The following is a 21,006-nucleotide window of genomic DNA, read 5'->3' on the forward strand; positions in this document are numbered from 1 at the left end:
AAAAGTGCAAATAAAATTGAGCACGTGCAAATGGATTGGCAGAGGGAATATCAAACTGTCACCATGCTTATATGATACTGTACTGCCTTCAAGTATTCACATCATTGATGTCTGATTAGGTAGGTGTTAAAACTCTCCTAAGGTACTCTATTGAAAATGTTGCATGTGAGAGAGAGAGAGAGAGAGAGAGAGAGAGAGAGAGAGAGAGAGAGAGAGAGAGAGAGAGAGAGAGAGAGAGAGAGAGAGAGAGAGAGAGAGAGAGAGGAAGTGTATAATCTTTCACTCCAATACTGTATTAGTAAAATATATTACTAAACTCTTCTTTGGGAATTGATCTTCAGTTTATACAGACAGAAAAAACAAAGATAAAATTGTATATTAATAATTACATACATGCACAGGTATTATGAAAATTAATCTCAGGCTCAGATAAATGTATGAACTTCCAATGTTGGGAATTCATTAATCACATTACAAAATACCATGTATTAATGAAGCTAGAATTGTGCATTAAATAGCTGGTCAAGAAACTGCTACAAAGAAAAGTATTGTGATTGTGCCCTACGAATTCAGAGACTTGTTCAGAAATATGACCCAAACAATAGTGTGACTGAGTAGTTGCATGGGGTGGCTCAACACGTCTTACTTATTATTTTGTGTAAATATATTTTTTGAAAATATTTATTCTAAATATTAGCACATTTTTATCTTTCTGGAATACATTATGACTTTAGTTTCTATCCAGCATATTTGTATCTTGTATGATATAAATGAAATATATCTTAGATTCTACTGTTTTGTTTCAGTATATTTGTACCTTTAACAAAATATCAGACAATATGTGAACACTTCTTTCTTTCCTGTAAACATTAACACATGCATTCTAGCAAAGGAAGAAAAACTGAAAATCAACAACTTTCTAGGTGTTCAATTCCTTTCTAGTCGGTGGGGTTTATTCTGCCTGACTGGATGGTGTTTAACTAAGGAAAAGTGCACTTCAGTATTACAAGTACAGTAAACCCCCCGTATTTGCGCTCTCATGATTCGCGGACTCACGCATTCGCAGGTTTCTCTGTGGAACATATCTAGCCATTATTCATGGAAAATTTCGCCCATTCATGTATTTTTTCGCTGAGAAATATTCACTAATTACTGTATTTTCATATGATTTTCATGAATAAATGTACTTTTTGTGATAAAACTATTAAAATACTCAGGTATAAGCAGTTTTACAGGGTTTTTCTTGTGTTTAAACTATCAAAATGGGCAGTTCTAAGTGTTTTTAGAGGGGTTTTAAGCATTCGCGGATTTTAGCTATTGGCGGGGGCGTGTGGTGCGCACCCCCTGCAAATACGGGGGGGGAGGGTTCACTGTATTTAATTCTGGTCTTTGGTAAGTAACAAGTGCTAGAATTGTCTTTCAAATCAGTTCCAACCAATCCTCTGCTGATATTATTTTCTTACTTATATGTACTTTAATACTCGTGTGTATTTTAATCATATTTAGGCCTATTATGCATTCAGTGCTAGGAACAACAGAATTTGGTTTATGCTGATAATCCCTTCTTGGCTAATTTTTGCTACTTTCATGCTGGTAGTAACAAGAAGTTAACAATGGTGTGCTATTATCCACTGTTCAAGTTGTTTCCTTCAGGTATTCTCATAATTATGCATGGGTATAGCATACTAAAATTAATCACAGATTTCAGTGCTTTTATTTAAGAGCCATAAGTTTCTGTATCCTTCTTACACCGTTTTCCTATATTTCACTGTACTGATAGAAACCCATATTAAAAAGAGATCTGGTTTTCACTTAATCAAGAGTTGAAAGTAGCTTCTCAAAGCTGGTGATATCCAAGGTCATGTGCATATGAGTAGATGTGTACCTATTAACTCCAAGGCTTCAGACACACAGTTGCCAAGAATGAGAAAGGAATTTAGCTCCCCTCGCTTTGCACTTGTAATGCAATACTGTATTTCTCACTTGCAGAAGTTATGTACGTGCCTTAGCTGATACTGTACACACTGGCATAACAGTTAATAGAGTTTTTCTTATTTTTTCCATACTGTAGCAGCAAAGAACCATGAATTGTTATACTGTTTAGATTAAGCTGGACCAAGTTATACATGCACGTGGCTACAATCGCAGCATCATATCTAAGGTACAAAAATAAGCAATACTCTTCAGCAAGTTGTTAGGAAAATGCCAAACCTTAGGTTAAATGCCACTCAACCTACAATACTATAGCTACGCTAACTGCTATATTAAGAGTCAAGTTTAGCTACGGTAACTGCTATATTAAGAGTCAAGTTAGGCCAAGGTACAGTATAGCCTAGGCTAAAGGCAGCAAGCTGTGAGGCACAAGAACGTTCTATATAAAATTTCATATTAAAGGAACAAGTTACAAAATGAAATCAGGTCTATAAGGGAACCAATTAGGAGAGAGATTATACAACAGAATGAAAGCAATTATTAACCCTGGGAAAGATAAATGAAACTACGAAAGTCAAAGAGTTCATCCCTCAACCTTAAACTAGACATGAAATTTCTTCAGGCCTACACAGGGTAGGCAAGTTTTAGAAGATAGATAAACATAACCCAAACTGCACTCTACCAATTGTTGGGCTACATAAAGCCTAAGTAATTGTTATGACAATAAATATGTGTTGTCAATTTAATAGCTCAGTACTAACAAGCTGATTACACAATGTTAGACATTCACTGGGACAGTACTTTATTCCTCTGAATAGTTTCCAACTGTGTCCTCTCTTCACAGCTGTGAGATTATACACAAAAATTTCCTGCCTTGTTAATGGACATATTAATGTACAGTTAGTTCTTGTGAAGTTGTATGAAATAATTTTCTGGATATAGATGAAAAGAACCACAGATCAACAAACTTTCCGAAACAACTGCCAACCAATCAGCTTCAAGGCATGGTCGTGACACAGGCAGTGGGCAGGGCTTAGCTGCAAAGAGCCATGGTTTTTACTAACAGCATTAGTATTTTAAAGAAACCTGATCACTGTTAGCTTCAGAAAAAAGGTTTGATTTCCTTTATCATCAGAAAGAGGAACACATGCATGTTAAGGAACACATGCATGTTAAACAATTCCAGTTTTACTTTCAAGAGATAATACCTTTAAACTTTATAATATTCTAGGCGAGTTTCCAGGTAAATGACATTGAAGTCCATATTAAACAGTTTTTGACATTTACTATTTTGCAATTTTTTCCTGCCTCTCTTTTTTTTTTTTTTTTTAATAAGATCAACGTAGCAATTGTTTACAGACACCACCCCACTTACAAACATTCAACTTACAAACATTCAGAGATACAAACAGAATCGCAAATTAAAATTGTGTCCAGAGCGCTCCCTTTCGCCACTTGTACAATCAAAATTTGTTTTGTATGCCTATTCTGTACACACAGTACTGATGTACAGTGTATTGTGTTTTAGGATGAAAAAACGTACAGTACTGTATTGATTTTATTTCATACTGCACTTAAATAGACATGAAGAGTGAAGTAACCAACTCACAAACAATTCAACATACAAACGGCTGTCCGGAACGTAACTCAATCATAAGTACGGCTGTGTCTGTATGGTACATAGTAAGTTTTGAACAGAACAGCTTCAAACGTGTGGTAGTCACTAGGGCACAGCCGAAGTCCCAACATCACCTAACATACAGGCCAAGTGTTCTATTTATGTTCAGACAGCAGACTGAGGTTCACACTCTCCAACAACATACACCTAACCCCTACTGTACAAGAGAAGGGAGAAAGAAGCATTCCTTCCTTTGAAATGGTACTGTCCACTAAGGTACATAAGAAGTTGGCAACTCAAAGGAAACTGCAGTCCATGAGCAGTCAAGGTACAGAAGACACTACTAAACCAAGATTACCAAGATTGCCTCCAAACAGAGACTGCAGGAAAAGGAAGCCAAAGAAAACTACAATAAAGAAAAGTATACAGTACCTTGCCAGCCGCAATCAATCACAGTGTGCCTGAGCCAAATCCACAAGACCAAGAACAATCCTGGCAAGGAAAACAAATTAATTCTCAAAACCCAAAAAGCCCTTACCAAAAGCTGTATCATGACTAGTTTTTGCACCCTTGGCATGAATAAGAACAGGGCTTATCTAATGTGCTAAGCTTAGGTTTTAGTACCAAACCTCAATGACAAAGACACTTATAAGGTAACATCCAAGTTCATTTAAAGCATAAAAACTGCAAAAATAGTGTATATAAACACATACATACATACAAAGAAAGGCAGCAGTACGATCTTAGCTTAAAACGCAACGTTTATATGTGGCTCAGTTCTTCAGCCTATGCTTAACTCTCCTCATTCAGGGGGAGAGTTAAGCCAGACTAGAAGTGTTTTCACTGACAAAGTAAATACAGATGCAGTGGTCTGTGACTAAATATTCCATGCTACATACCTAGAAGGATGCTTGAACTTGAATACCGTATGAAATAAAAATATATATATAAATATTGAAAATCTTGACAGATCTTGATCAAAATATAAGAATTTGCTCAACTCTCCCACATTTACCTTATGTCAAGATTTGCCAAGCTCTTCAATCTACAGGCAGTCGACAGTTATTGCGGGCTTGGTTTTACTGCGCTTGTCTAGCAACGACAATAACTGGATTTTCAGCGCTGATATACGCCAATCTCCGGTTATCAGCACCGATCCCCGGTTATCGGCGCCAATCCCCAGTTATCGGCGAAACCAATCCCCGGTTATCAGCACTGATAACTAGGATTGATGCTGTTATCGCCAATTTTCGGTTATCGTCACGCCGTTGGGAACAGAACCCCGCCGCAGATAACTGAGGACTGCCTGTACAGTATATAGAAATGTTTTATTTCATACTTAAGTTCAAACATCCTTCTTGTTATGTAGCATGGAATATTTGATCACAGACCACTGCATCTGTACGTATTTTGTCAATGAAAAATCTTCTAGTTTGGATCAACTCTCCTCCATCCGCTTACGAGCATCCCTTGCATTAACCCATCTGACTCGTGCTCGCTTTGTTATCTCAACCCTTTATGCACAGCACATGTTGTTTGTTCTCTTGTTTGTGATAGTTATACAGGCAGTCCCCAGTTATCAGCAGCCTCGGTTATCAGCAATCCAGTTTACGGCGTTTGTTTAGCGATGACAATAACTGGATTTTCGGCACCGATCTCAGCTTATGGGCGCCGATCTCCAGTTATCGGCGCCAATCCCCAGCTATCGGCGCTGATAAGCTGGCATTTCGACGCAATTATTGCCAGTTTTTGGTTATCGTCACACCGTCGGGAATGGAAACCCCATCAATAACCAGGGACTGCCTGTAGTGATTTGTGCAACGACTCCTCCCCAAGAAAAGCTTTCAAGGAACGTTTAAGCATCCAGGGAAAACTGGATGCTATTGCAAAAGCAGAGAGTGGTTGGTCCCAGAGAAGTGTGGCTGAACTTTCTGGTGTCGGTGCACAGACAATGTCTGACATTATGAGAGTTTAAAGGTGAACTTGCAGCATTGAGAATAAAGGCTATGATATTGAACATGGAGGGGACAAAGCTGATGCTCCTCAAAATCTAAGAGGGTACCAGACAAAGACAAACTTGAGGAAATGGTGCTGAAATGGAACATGAAGCAGCGTACAGCAGGAGTCAGCATCGGTTCTGAACAGTTCATCGAGGCTGCCAAGAAACTGAGCATTCATGCTGGACTAAAAGAACTCACAGCTTTGATCGGTTGGGCTTTTTGCTTTAAATGCACGCATGGCATAGGCCAAAAAGTAAAAGTGTCAGGAGAAACACTGGGCTTTGAGGAGGGCCATACTGAGCCACACATCTCCAGTCTCTACTACCCCTTCCGTCAGCTAAAAGACTGTGAAAGTCCTGCTGCTACCCCTTCCTCCACCCCTCCGCCATCTACGTCCTTTGCCTCATCATTGATAATGCCAAGGAAGAAGATTGATGTGAAGCTCTCCCTGAAACGCTTCAGGTACTCTGAGGGCAGTGATTCTGAATAAATCACTGCCCTTCGCCTGCCACTACCACATGGGAATTTGTCCTTCGCCTGCCATACAGCAGACAGACTTAAGATCTTCATTCCACTTTCAAAAAGAGTACAGCCATTATAAAACAGCCTAGGCCTAGGCTAATATTTATTTTTATTTATTATTTTATTTTACTCACATATTTTCCGTGTTTCCCTAAAACATAAGTTTGTGTTTAGTTTTTTGTTCTTTGTTACCAAAACCTGAGGGGTGTTTGGAATAAAGAATGGGGCTTGAAACTTGTGGCTTGACCTCGGATCAGCAATGGTTTTTTATTTGGGTTGTTGGGATTAAAATTTTAGAGCTTAAGCCTTTTTATCAACTGTCAATGTCTTTGTAAAGCTCCTTGAGGGTGAAGCAAGCAAGCGACTACACTATCGAAAAACAGGTTTTGACATAGGAAAAACCTGTTTTTGGTAGTCGCTGTTGAGCCCTCAAAACCCTCCCACTTCCCTGATGAAAAGGCATGGGATTTGGGCAAGAGATCTTCTTGCATTGACCAACAGAAAGTAATGGCTTCTTGGTCTCTGTACGGGTCTGTTTGTCGACAATATGGCAGACTGCGCAGGCATATTAGTCACTTCTTCTTCTAGCAGGATTTGACAATGGAAACAACCCAGGTACAGCTTCACTGAAGATAAGGGACAGTGCCCTCTTATCTTTGAGACCGTAACACTCTCCATCACATGTTATAGTGTTTATCACTACGACACAATACCGGGCCACAAGACCAACTAAAAGAGAATTCTTTTATATTAATTTGGTGACCATGGAGCTCTGGTAGGCCATGGAAGGGTAACTCCTTGAGGACTCAACAGCAACTAACAAAAACTGGTTTTTCCCATGCCAAAACCTGTTTTTTATGATAGAATAAATTTTTTAGGTACTTATCCTCTATCATTAGCTTTGTATGTGGCTACTCGGTGCGGGTTTGACATGTTAAAATTGAAACAGTTGTTAATGAACACTCCCAATAATTGCCCCACTCTTTGGAGGGTGGGGATTAGACAACAAATGTTTTGGTTGTCATTCTTCTATTAATCTCTTAAAAGGGGAGGAAGGAGGGGTCTCAACGATAAAGGGTAAGTACCTAAAAATTGATTTTATCATAAAAATCATTATTCTTTGGGTGAAACTTATCCTCTATCATTAGCTGACTCCAACATTGAGCACTGGAGGAGAGTAAGAGATCTGCCCTATAACCAACTAATCAGATATTAGAAATATCCTTATCGCTGCTTACCTGATGCATACAATCCCATGGCAAGTTCTTGTCAGGTGAGGATCTTCATCAGGGGAGGTCCACTATTGCAAGGAGGTGGAATGTGGACCCTGAATATAGCCACTGGTTGAGATTGTGCAACATAGAATGGCAAGTTTAGCCTCTGTGCCTCAGGACTGCAGAGCTAATGGGTGCCGAGGCGACAGACAAGACTGCATCCACAGAGTGACCAAAGGAACGATGAGACACTGTTACTGCCAATGCACTAAACACATTTGATACAAAACACTCAAATTGTTACACAAAATTTAATTCCAGATTTAAGAGGGTCAATATCGAATTGCATTAAATGTAACCTACTCGGACATGTCAACTGCCACAGAACTATTCCCAACATCTTCCCTAATCACCAGAGCGGGTAATTCACACATACCCTGAGCAGACACTTGGCTGTAGAAGGATCTATATCCACTAGAGAAGACTCTATAGACTCATCTCTATCTTCTTGACCAGGTATTAATTCTAAAGAAAACCTAGATTCAAGACTAGCTGTTCTATTTACTCTCCTCTAGGTGTATCCTTCTCTTCTAATTTGGCAATTTATCATCTTCTCTATCTCTTCCAAAGACCAACATGCAATGATCACAAAGGTTGTCTAAATCACAATTCACCTCTCGACGATCCAGGCATAGTTCATGCGTACGTACATCAATTAATCCAATCTGGTCTTGCAACCACTTTCCTTACAAAATCTAAGAGCTTTTGATAGGGAAGATTGAGAAGAAGAATCCATATTGCCAAATACAGACCAAATTCCACACAATCCATTTGTTAACTAAGAAAACAAACCCAAATTTCAGAGCACTTGTCTAAATGGCTGACTGTATTTGCCGATAAGAGAAGAATGACAACCAAAACATTCTGTCTTTACCCCCACCCTCCAAAGACCGGGAGTGACTATTGGGAGTGTTGGTTAAAGACTGTTTCAATTTTAACACTTGTTGAACCCGTGCCAAGTAGCCGCAGATAAACTTAATGACAGAGGGTAAGTTTCACCTCAACAATACATTTTTGGGCCCTCCTCCTGACCCTTCTTTCTTGCAGGTAGGTCTGACAATACCTGGAAAGACCCTACTGATATTCAGGGCACTTTGGAACCTATATGTCTAGATGACATGGTGGGAACTCTTCTTCCAATTCTGGAATGTCTGGAGAATGAGCTTGCACATATTGAAGGCCACTATAAAGTGAAGTGTTTGCACTAAAAAATATTATTTAAAAAAAAATTATAATTTCATTCAAATAATTCACTAGCATGCATTAATACTTTTTTGTCTATCTGGTTAAAATTTACCTAAATACATGAAATGCCAGTAGTGTAGTGCAGTCTCTATACCACATGATGTTAACAAGATCAAGTGATAACTGCAGTATGAAAACTGAAGCTTCATAGTCAGAAATTCAATATACTGTAAATTCAATATAGTGTACGGTAATACAGTACTGTGCTTGCAATAGAACTCTACTTTAAACACTCCTCTTGCACATGAATGTGACCTGGTCAAGAAGTTCTGTCTTAATTTCTATTGGAAATGGTAAATAACATGCAGCTTCTAAAATTTCTCCCTTGATTTTAGTCTTCTATGTAGTGTAATAAGATTGTCTGGATAGTTATATAACACATGCAGAGTTTAACTGATGACTTTGTGAAGGTGACAAAAACTAGAACATTTCAGCAACATTACCAGACGATTAATTTGATGTGAGCCAATTCCTGAAATCATTTATGAATACTCATTCCATAAAAATTAGGACAGAATTTTCTGATAAAATCCAGATTTATACTACACATCTAGAAAATTAATTCTGCATGAACACAACAACAGGCAGTTTGGAAAAAAGTACTCACACCAAACTCAAGAGTAGTTTTTCCCTGGGATGGCTAAACAAACAAAACAGGGAATTTAACATTGTAATGAACAATTACAAATTAGTATATAAATACAATACTAATAGTGGACATAACAGAATGAACTCTTGTTTTTAAAAAATCATGACTAATATGACTTGTATATTACCTGGTTCAAACACCAAATCTTGTTTTTAAAAATTCATGACTAATATGACTTGTACATTACCTGGTTCAAACACCGAAGTTATAAAAATTGATCAGCACAATGGCATTGCATGAAACAAACATGGTGACAAGGTTTTTACTGCGCTTTCATTCTGTTATAGCATAGTCTTTTCAAAATCCATGTAAAACAGAATACTGTATAATAGGACTTTTCTGGTATTTTGAGACTCCTTTCCAGGCCAAACTCAAGTGTGTCCTTTCTCACTTCAAACTTCTCTAACAAAACCTCTATAATTGGAATTCATCACCGTCAGAAGAATCAACCACATAGATTTCCAATACAGTACATACACTACAGAAATGGATTACTACAGTGTGCTAATGATCACAGAGCAATCGCAATTAATTCACTGTAAAAAGCTTTAAACTCTAAGAATTTTAACTGTAAGGACTGTATCGGACTGGAATGGTCTGGATTATAAGGTTTAGGCTTACAAGTCCAGCACCAGGGCAAGGTTTTAAAATTCAAAGGGATACTAGGATCCACCTAACTCCGACTAAAGTGACTACATTTTCGGAGGGGTACAGTAACTTTCCCAAGACTTCTGCCCTTTGGTTAAAAGACAGTTACAGTTCAGTTGTTGAAGCTCAGTCAGATTGCACAAGCTCCCCAAAAAGGGATACATAGTTTGTGGCATTTCATCAATTCCGTAAGGAAATTATGAGTAACATCAAAGATGTCCTTGCCACAGAACGGCAATATATAAGGGGCATGATGCATGATTCTGAGAAGGAAATTAAGGAAATTAGGTCAGTCACGTACACCTCAAAGAGTAAAAGTACTGCATCCTGCAACCAAAAAGTCAGAGTAGATACAAATGCTGCCCAAACAAGGTCTAATGTAAACAACAAAATGGTCAGCTTGGAATACAAAACTTCAGCTCAAAACATAATAGGAGCTCCAATACTCACACTGATGATACTGACAGTCCTTGGCGAGACGCCTCAATGTGCATTTTCTCCCTGATGGTATCTAACTGATGAGAGAAAAACTATGGTCGAAGTTGTACGTGTAGAATTTAGAGACAGGGCAGCATTCCCTAATATAGAATGGCACCTGGTATCACCTTTACCAGACACGGAGAAACCGCTATCAGAAACGGTTCTCTTACCTGTGCCTAAAGCATTAAAAGCTATAGGAGACAACTTTTACCAGGTCAACGAAAAATGTTGCTCGCCAAGTAGCCCCAGCCTTCTGTCCCTTTACTTTCAAAATTATTAATCATGTGAAGGCAGATTTTCAGAATTTTGTATTGACTAAAAAATGGAGACAATGGCAGAATTAAAATCATTCGCCACAGTCATCCCAGTTTCGGGAAATTCCACCAAGGAATGGGCAATGCTACAACTCCCTTTTGAAAAGGAAAAAGTTCCCTTCAGATAGAGCTACACAGCAGGCTGGGACCCCTATGAGAAGAATCTCAGAGGGGACAGCCTCGGCAGAATTTCAAGCTGAATTCACCTCCTTAGTATTAAAACCTCTCCCACCTTGCTGGAAGTTGCCACTAAAAGACTTCCATAAGATTCCAGAACAATTTTTGCTGTTGTGGCCCAAAGTCCTATGAGAACTCCATGGGAAGCACTCTATTACTTTCTAGAGTCGCCATAAAAGTGCAAATTTCAACATTGGAAGACTCCAACAAGTCACTTCCCAATGTAACTTCATTACTACATTCTAACCCCTTCTGTATGGACCTGTTCAAGGAGTCTGTTGTGGCAAAACTTAACGAGGAAGCCAGCCAACAGAATTGTAGAGAGTATGCTCTTCTGGGAAAAGGGAATTCAGGAAACAAAAAACCTGAAACTTCCCTTTGCCCAACCCAAAAAGGCTCGCTACGATCAAAATCCTTTAAGCCTTCAGTTACCCCAAAAGTTTTCCTCACAGACAGGTAAGTGGTCAAAAGGGACAACTCCCTACAAAAGGACAACAACAAACATAAAGGAAATCCTTTTCACAAGGTTAAAAGGAAAAGCAACTATTACACTTAAAGTGGGCCACTCGCCAAGCAGAAGTGAGTGACATAGTGAGCCTGAAAGCTAATGAGGTAGAGGCAATTCTGGCATCTTAGCTTTCCTATAATAGGTAAGCAAATCGTTCTCTCTTGTAACAAGATTACCACAGTCTAGGGGTGCAATAGGGTCCACAAGCGTTGAATTCGTAAGTGAAAAGCTTTCAGCCATCTGAGATGAGTTGATGTTCTTCCGAGGTCCACATCCTGGGAACTACCTGGTTCCCTAAGCAAGCTCCCCAACCCAGATCCTAGGCATTTGAATGGAAAACTAGGTCTGAGTTTGTAGTATGAATGTACTTCCCTTCCAATGGCTTATGTTTGGACAGCCACGACTATAGGTCCGATCTAATTCAGGCCTAAGGGGGATAAACAAGTGTCCAGCTACATCTCCATCCCAAATGTTAGAAAAACCTCCTTGCACTTTCCTTCGAAGGTAATTGAAGAAGTTAAGTCACCCAGGTAAAGAATGACATTCTAGAATATGAAGTCAAATACTATATATATAAATACTATATATATATAAACTTATATAAATATAAGTTTTTCCTACATCAAAAGCTGTTTTTTACTACTATCAAAACAAAGAAAACAAACAAGCCAAAGTTTCAGTCATTCTTCTTTCCAGACTATTCCATAGTTGGGATCGCTGCTTTCAATTATTCTTTTCCAAGAGTTTCCATCTTGTGTCCTCCCAACGCCTATTCCTCTGTCTCTCATATTTTCTTGAATGCTATCTCTCCATCATCTCTTAAGCCCTCCTCTCCTTCAAGTCCTTTAGTACTTCCATATGAGCTCTCCTGCACTCGTCTAGGAGTGACAACAAAACTGGTCAATACTATTGCCACTATGTGGGATTAACTGGTCTAAAAGCAATCCTCTTTTCCAGTCAGAGTTGTATGAGTCACATTAGCTCAGCCATTCAAACCAAAAAATACTTTATAAGTCCTGTGTTAGCTCAGCCATTCACACCAAAAAATACTCAGGTGAATCAAACTTCAACAACGACCATGATGCAAAGGTTCCAGAACATTTGAGCAGCAAGCCAGCCAGAGAAAAAGTGATGCTGTTCACCAAGTGAGTGGGTGGGTCCCCCGCCCCTCACTCACCCGCTGCTAGTTACCTACTGTACCTTATTACGAAGCTTCAATGACCAACCCAGCTTCTGTTGAAGGTACATCCATAAAAATGAAGAAGGTTTGTATTCTTGTAGGAAAAATTCAAGAAACAAAAACACAAAAGGAACAAAGACAGTGAACACATTGTCGATAATGACAGATAAATTAACAAATATAAATGGACATAATGTAGCAAATACTGTAAGAAGCTTGAGAAAGGACTTCTACTTCTTGCATGGACTCAACTTTAAGCAAGCAAAGAACACCTTTACAGTAAATAGGAAATATGTAATCAAAACAGGCTCTGTTGCTCAGTGTCTTTTTAACTTAAAGTTCATACATGAGCATCAACATCTCATGACAGCACTATATATTGCACATACCAAAACACACTAGGGCCTGTCAACATATTCATTACCAGATAAAAAAAAAAAACATTATCTACTTTAAAACCTTAATATTAAGATTACTTTATTACCTCTTACTTTAATTTTTAAAATAAAACTAGAAGTGGTTACACAGCATGTTATTTCATGCAAAGCAGCTAACAATAAATATCTAACCTTTGCATTCTTCAAACTCATTTGTATTTTTTGGGCCTTTATTGCAGCTAGTTTATCTCTAATGTGTTTTAGTTTACGAATGGCTTCTCTTTGCTCATCTGTTTTGGGCTGAAATTGAAATAAAACTAATATCTGCATCCAGACACTGAGGGCAACTAATAGCTTCTTATGACAGCTTAGCACTGCACAGAACTGGAAAATCTTCTCTAAAGTGAAGTCTACTGCTATTTGGTTAGTAAGATTAGATGGTGATTTTATCCAAATCTATTACAGAATCAACCACAATTATTCACAAAACTGCATCTACCCAAGGTTACCAATCTAAAGACATCAAACAAAACTGTTATCTTTACATGAAGGCATATCACACATCTTACACTTTGTTTTCTAATCTGAAACTTTTGAATAAAAGACAAAGGTTACATCTCTTGTCAATCTTTAACACTGATTAAGCTTTCAACAAATACTGTATAATAGCAAGTTAAACACATAAATCTAAAGATCTTTTAATAAATAACCATAAATCCTGGAGGGTTCCACTTACAGGGTGCTTTTAGATGGTACTAAAGGTTGTCTACACCATCCCTTCAGCCCCAGCTACATAGCTTTCTGCCTATTACTAGAAGTGACTCACTGGTCTCAAACTAACTTATGACACCAACCATAAATTTTAACATTTTATCAACGGTATAATGAAAAGCAGCTTCTCTATCATTTCAATAACCATAACAGGTGATGAATGAAAAGATTATTCCATTTACCAAGAAAAACATAAAATTTACCATCTTTATGTTTTATAAATACATACCTCTTGCTTTACCTACTATATTGCCCCATAACATGCAGTATTAGCATACAGCAGTTATCATTAAGCCAAATATGTGCTCTTCCTATCAGGCGAGTATCCCTTACTAGAGGGAGCCCACTTGCTAAGTGCATTACAGCATCATACAGTGCTACTTAGGCAAGCTAAAGCAGATAAAAAAAGTATAAGAAGGACTATGGAGAGAGCATTCTCAATGAAATAGTGAGTAGTTTGCATTTATGAAACACAAAAATTATTCTGAGTTTGTTTGTCCGTGCATCTTTATAGTGTATAAACCTCTTACTTCCCAAATGCTAATTTGTTATCTTACTGGGAAGTGACAAGTATGAACAGGTATTATTCTCTCCAGACAAGATGGTGCTATGTCAACTGGGAATCTGCCACGATTCAGTGATAAATGACTTGCAGTGCACTTTTAATACTTGAGAGTATATGGTCACCTGAGCCACATACTTCCACAACTAGTATTTACACAAACACTATTGGTGCCCGAAACAGTACCATAATCCCGTTTCCAAAGAAATTACATTAACCACTTAAAAGATTATCACAAGTATATTCATTCCATATTTTCAACTTGTACTTAGAACACAATAAGTTAATTTTGCTTTTTACAGCTTTCAATTTTAGACAGAAACGAGACTGTTCAGGAAACCTGTTTCACTCCAGAAAAAAAACATGATATTTTTATGATAAAGTTTTATATATATTTACCCAGTAATTACACTGCTTACAGTTTCACTGGCTGGCAGCTTAAAAATTTTGAAATTCATGGTAGCAATAGTGTCAGTGTAGGTGACCAGACCCCACCCACTTTCAGGGAAAGAGAGGAACAACTTCAGCAGATAGCTCAATTGTTTTTGCCCTTCTTTCCCTATGAAGGGAGGAGGGAGGTCTCTGATTTGTAATTACTTGATAAGTATACATATAACTTTATTTTATAATAAGAATGTCATTTTTCTTTATGTAACTTGCCAAGTAATTATATTGCTGAATCCCAAACTGACTCTGAGGTGGGATATATGGATTTTTTCTACCCCAAAACATTATGGATGATAATGAGTTAGAGAACAGAAATTATTAGCATTGGTACAATGCTTGTTGTTCCTTACCTGGTAAGGGAGCTGCTGCAGGTAGATACTGCCTCTGGTTAGGGTGTGGTGAAATGGCCAAACGCACCTCTACATCAGTGGGGGGCTTTGCAGCAAGGGATGAACCCTGTGACTAACAAAGTATACAAGTAGCCAGTTGCCCCTGCCATGGACACAGTACTGACAAACCGAACGTTTCGCAGGTGGTGGCGCCAAATATGCAGGTGACTGAGTCAATACTGGTGGATGAGAGGTCACAGGAGAAGTTGCTGAGAGCGAAGAAACATTCGAGGACGGTGAACACTCGGCTAAAGGCCGATCTAACACTGAACGCTTCTTAGATAGGGAGCTTTTAGAAGGACGATCCGACACCGGACAATTGGTCACCGAATGCACACACTGACAGATAAGCTGTTTGGTGGGCTAGGTAGGTGATGGCCTACATACATCCTCTTCAGATGTACGAGACCCTAAAGAGGAAGAAGCGATCTTGGTAACTGCAAGGGACCAGAGACTGATCCATGAAACGGTTTGGAATGCTGCCATGGCAGTTGATTCCACTGCTGCTGCCTCCCGCTGCAAAAGGGAAACTCCTTCCACACAGAGGCAGTCCAGTGACAGACCAAGACACAAATGAACCAGGTCCAAGTCAACCTGTTTTCTCAGCAAAAAATCTCTGAGGGATTGTAGTATCTCCTCTGGCAAGTGAGAGGCTGTGGAAGTGTCTTGCATGAGTGGCTAGACCTAAGTGAGTTCTCCTGCCCAGAAACATGAGAATTCACCTGGTCCAAAATCCCCTTGGCAAGTTGCGACCACAGCAAGCCCATCAAGACTCTGGGTTCCTTCTGCGGTCCCCAAAAAGACTCGATGGCTGCAGAGTGGTCCATGGGGAAAGCCATAGTCTCTTCCTTGAGATCGTTAAACTGCCATATCAAATGGACGATCTCTAAAAACTCCTCTGCACCTAGGGGGTGTTTGAGTCCTGGGGCATAGGACCTTGCTCAAGCCCTCCAGGTCACGGTCCTCCCAGGTTACTTACTCCGCAGGAGAGGGACACTCGCCAGAGCCCCCTGGCGATCTCTCCACCACTCAAGCATACAACCGGTCTGGCCCGAGGACTGAGCCCAAAAAGTATGCTTCTGTGGTTGGGCTGGGATGGGAGTAGAAATGGTCCTGGCTCAGAACCCTAAGTCTGTCCAGCTTCCCACTCCCGGAAAACCCCAAGGAGGTGCAGGGGACAGGTGAGAGATTCCCAGCATCCTTACCCGACCTGCTAGAGGCTGAAGCCCCGGCAGATGAGTAAGGCCATGGGCAGTCGTCAACCCACGCGTTGGGGAGAGTGGTCCCGTTCACGCAAATGTAAACAGGGGCTGTCCCAGATATGTGCTACAGTCTTCTTAGAAGCCAGAGCCTCTACGGTAGAAGAAGACTGGAAGGGGGATCTCCTCTTGCCTTTCCTAGGTGAGCAGGCTGGTAGGCCAGTGTCACCGTTCCGGGACCCTTCCACAGCTCTCTTCGGAGAACGGGGCAGGGGTGAGTGAGGGTCTGCCTGTTTTCTACTCACTATCACACTGAGAGAGAGAGAGAGAGAGAACTGAGGGTGATTACATCAAAGTCTAAGCACAGTACAAATGGATTCTGTAAGTGAAATAACTTTGTATTGATATTTTGCAGTGTTTTTCATTAAAGGATATATACTGTATACAGTACTGAGAGAGAGAGAGAGAGAGAGAGAGAGAGAGAGAGAGAGAGAGAGAGAGAGAGAGAGAGAGAGAGAGAGAGAGAGAGAGAACTGACGTGTTTACATCGTAGTCTAAGCACAATAACTAGCTGGGGACGAGACTTGACAGGCACGATTAAATTATAACTGTGTTGCCTACGTATGAATTCGGATTTTAAATATTTTTACGGTGATTAGAGATGAAACATCAACAGTGATAAAATATTCTAATGTGTAGTGTTATAATATGTGTTTGATAATCATAGTCAATTAAACTTGAAATGAAATACTCTACAATAAATCAGACAAAGCATAAAATATGGCAACACAAGTTATTTTCATGTTTTTTTTTTTACGTTTATGGTAAAGTAATTGATAGTTCATTAAAGGATATGTAGAGTACAGCCCTGATATATGAGAGAGAGAGAGAGAGAGAGAGAGAGAGAGAGAGAGAGAGAGAGAGAGAGAGAGAGAGAGAGAGAGAGAGAGAGAGAGATTCTGTCGTCAGAGAACTTGTTACTGGTGGTTTTGAGTTGCCTATGTATATAATTCGAATTTTAAATATTCTGAGAGAGAGAGAGAGAGAGAGAGAGAGAGAGAGAGAGAGAGAGAGAGAGAGAGAGAGAGAGAGAGAGAGAGAGAGAGAGAGAGAGAGAGAGAGAGAGAGAGAGTTTTTTAATAAATTTATGGGAAATGGTGAGGACTAACCACAAAATGACTAGGTCGAGTATGACGTAAATCAACAAGTTACTGCACTGAATCATTTTTTAATCATCAATGTATTTGTATGTAATCACGAAAATACTAACATGACGTGACAAACCTAGCACTGTTTGGGGGCATGTGTCCTGTCATTATAAACACCCACATACTTTAGATATGCTCTATACAGTAGTGCTATCCTAAAATACGTACTGTACAGTAAATATTTCAAAATCATCTTACAACACAGCAAAATATCAATAAAATGTATGTACATGAAGCTCAGTACAGCAGACAATGCGCAAACTTGCATTAGGAAAAAGAAAATGTGTGTGTCTGAATTATAGAGGATATAGGCTGTCCCTGCTTACTGGCGGCAGCGGTTAACAGTGTTTCAGTGTTACAGCGCTTGGATAGCGATGTCGTTAACCGGATTTTCTGCGCCGATCTCTGGTTAACTGCGCCATTAAGTGGGGATTTTGGCACCAATCTTCAGTTAACAGCACCATTAAATGGGAATTTCGGCGCTGATCTCCAGATAACGGTGCTGTTTAGAGGATTTTTGGCACTATTATCACCGATTTTCGGTCAGCGGCGCTTGGCCGGGGACAGAACTCCCACCGTTAACCAGGGACTGCCTACTTGAGAGTAACAGTTCTAGGTGGGTGAGTAATGTTGTAAGATGACTTAGAAATACTATTGGGGTGTTTTGGGGTGATATTTTGAGGTATATTTTTGTTTGAACTGTCAAGCTGGGCGAAGAACTGTTAAAATTGGCAGTTATAAGACTTTGGGTGTTTTCGGATGATGGTTTGGGGTGTATTTTTGTTTGAAATATTAAATTGTCATAGTATGATAATCTAAGGTATATTTATGTTTGAACTGTCAAATTAGGCAGCGAACTGTTAAAGTAGACAGTTATAAGCATTTTGATTTAAGGGGTACAAGGTATTTGGCAGTTATAAGTAGTTATAAGCATTTTTAAGGGGATTTTGCATTCCTGCTGTGGGTCCTGGAACCTACCCCCACAAAAAAGTGGGCATCTATTGTAAATAAAAAAAAAAATCATAAGCATGACAACATGAACCTAAATAAGCTGTAGCAAGTTCTCTGAATGAGTTTGTGCGTTCATATGTATCCTAGGCACAAGATTGCATTTACATTTTGAGTTGTAAAATTTAAAAAAATGAGAAAATATGGTAAAAATATAGATGAAGTAGCGTAAAATATAAATTAAATGAGAAATTATGGTAAAAATGTACTTGAAATAGTGTAAAATCTAAATAAAAAAAGTCATACGCATGATAACATGAACAAAACTAGCTGCAACAAGTTCTCTGATCCCAGAGAATGAGTTAGTGTGTTTGTAAGTAACCTACGCACATGATAGCGTAAATATAAAAAATTTCCATGAATATGGGAATCCTGACAGCCGTTCACCTCAAGACATGTAAATGTGATGAGTTGCAAATTCCGGCTCTTCACTTTGGAAGCGGCAGTGATGAAATTTCTTGTGCAAGTCAACAGAATTACCTGTACCATTTACTTTGCTCACGCTTCTTAAAATTTCATTTGATTTTCATTTTATGTTTCTTCTTCCTTATTAACCAACTTGTACTGATTTACAGAGTATTTTAAAGGTTGGATGAGGTGGTTAACCACTGGGTTAAGTATATTCTACCCAAACCATTCAGTGATCCAGCAAAATCACTAATCTGGCACCCTGCAGGTCCCAATGATATCAGACTAGTGATGCTCAAGCTGTACCTAAAACTTCTACCTCTTGTTGCTGTGGCTGACAATATAAAACAGAAAACAAGCACAATACCCTACAGGAGAAAAGCAGCCTGAAATCATCAAGATTATTATGGCCACTTCAAACCTTGTGCTCAAGGACACACAAGAAGGAATTCTGACAAGTACATAAACATTCCAAAGCCACCTGGTGGGTAACAGGTGATTACAGACAGTCCATCCGAGTCTGCCAAGTGTTATTCTTCTGTTTATTTTGAAGGCCGACAGCACCCACCAACGCGAAGATATAAGCTAACTTTGACAGTAGCTAAGATTCATCCCAAATAATATCTAATTCCTTAACTATGAAAGCAAGAAGATTTCTCTTAAATATTTCCATTCCTAAACTTACATATTCCATTAATAATAATTACAAATACTTTCTTACTCAATATATTAAAAAATATCTGTAACAGTTCTTGAAGGTGATACTCAAACACAACATTGAAATAATCCTGATCATTATTAAACAAATATAATCAGAAGTGCTTGCTCACCTTGAGGCTTTGTAAATTCATAGTAGCTCCATCATGGTCCTCTCTTTCTGGGCTCTGAAAGGATAGCACACATTACATACAATATATAATCTTTAAAAAATAAAACTGCATTTTGCCTTCACATAAAACCCTACAGTCTTTCATATGGATATGCCATCTAGCAACAGCTACTCTTTGAAGCCTAGTGACAAGATAGTTAGCCGGCACATAGGTGAAGGAGTGTTGTGCCACCCTCTCACTTAACTGTCAATACTCATTCTCCTATACAACAGGGGCAAATACGGGGAAGGCTAGAGTACAATAAAATAAGGTTTGTATGCTCAGGAAAAATTCAACATATCTTGAAACAGAGCAATTTTTTCCTACGAGAATGCACTTCTATCTTTTATGTGGTGACGTACTCCATAAATGGTATGTACTGCCCATGGAACATGAATGGAGCTGCTTCTACCGCCTGGAATTACTAGCTTCCCAGTCATGTATAGAAGCAGGGAAAGGATGTAACGTCCTGCACATCCTGGCATAATCAATGCAGGGGCTGATTGGGCCCTGTGCCAGAGTTTGATTCTGAGAGAATTGTACTCTAGAATACTTCAGTGGAATCTGGACCTCCTGTTGTAAGAAGTGGGAGTTAACCCTCTGGTGATCTGATGACGCGATTTCCGTGTCATCCGTAAGTTATTTTCGGGGGAAATTCACAAAAAAAAAAAAAAAAAAAAAAAGTCGTCTGAAGAACACGGGGACTGCGCCATTGCATGGGCAGATCTTGGACCTACAAGAAAACATAAATAGGAAACCGATAGGTATCCCGCATGCGCCGCAGTCCTCCCCCAACCAAAGCAGTTCACCTCCTGTTTTGATCGAGTTCAGCACATCTTTTTAGTGCTCTCACGTTTTTTGCTTTGTGGTCATTTATCTGCGTTTGTGAAGTGCTTTCGGTTTTGTTATTGTTATAAAAGTGAAAAGAGAAGAATAGAGTTGCCCGAATTCTCCGATGATTCCGATTTCGAGTACGGTAAGTGTGGTTTTTTCAATTTACTGTTATACTTTTTACTGGATTTCTGGGGAGGTCCATGGGGAGCGAAGCCCCCCCCAGGGCTGGTCAGGGCATGCCATCCTATGAGAGCTTAGTTAGGTCAGATCTGGTTAGGTCAGGACCTGGCATAGTAGGAAAGGTTAGGTTTATTTATGTTAACTGGCTTTCTGGGGGGTCCAGGGCTGGCCAGGTTAGGGCACGCCACCCTATGTTAGGTTAGGTAT

The 21,006-nt window shown here is 39.3% G+C and overlaps 1 protein-coding gene across 14 annotated transcripts in view; it reads right to left on the reverse strand.

Annotated features, from left to right (window-relative positions):
• Positions 1-21,006, reverse strand: part of LOC136843090 (sorting and assembly machinery component 50 homolog) — a 68,683-nt gene that overhangs the window by 25,627 nt on the left and 22,050 nt on the right. For 5 of the 14 annotated variants that reach the window (XM_067111068.1, XM_067111063.1, XM_067111066.1 and 2 more), the window contains exon 2: positions 19,747-19,800. The exons of 1 other annotated variant lie outside the window; for it this stretch is intronic. In XM_067111068.1, coding sequence (XP_066967169.1) covers positions 19,747-19,767 — 21 coding nt within the window. In that variant the 5' untranslated portion in view covers positions 19,768-19,800. Of the gene's footprint in view, positions 1-9,198; positions 9,232-13,116; positions 13,225-19,746; positions 19,801-21,006 lie in introns of all 14 variants that reach the window. 8 more of the 14 variants (XM_067111058.1, XM_067111061.1, XM_067111071.1 and 5 more) reach the window with 2 other exon arrangements.

Source organism: Macrobrachium rosenbergii, chromosome 11 (assembly GCF_040412425.1).
Source record: "Macrobrachium rosenbergii isolate ZJJX-2024 chromosome 11, ASM4041242v1, whole genome shotgun sequence".
Classification (NCBI taxonomy): Eukaryota; Metazoa; Arthropoda; class Malacostraca; order Decapoda; family Palaemonidae; genus Macrobrachium; species Macrobrachium rosenbergii.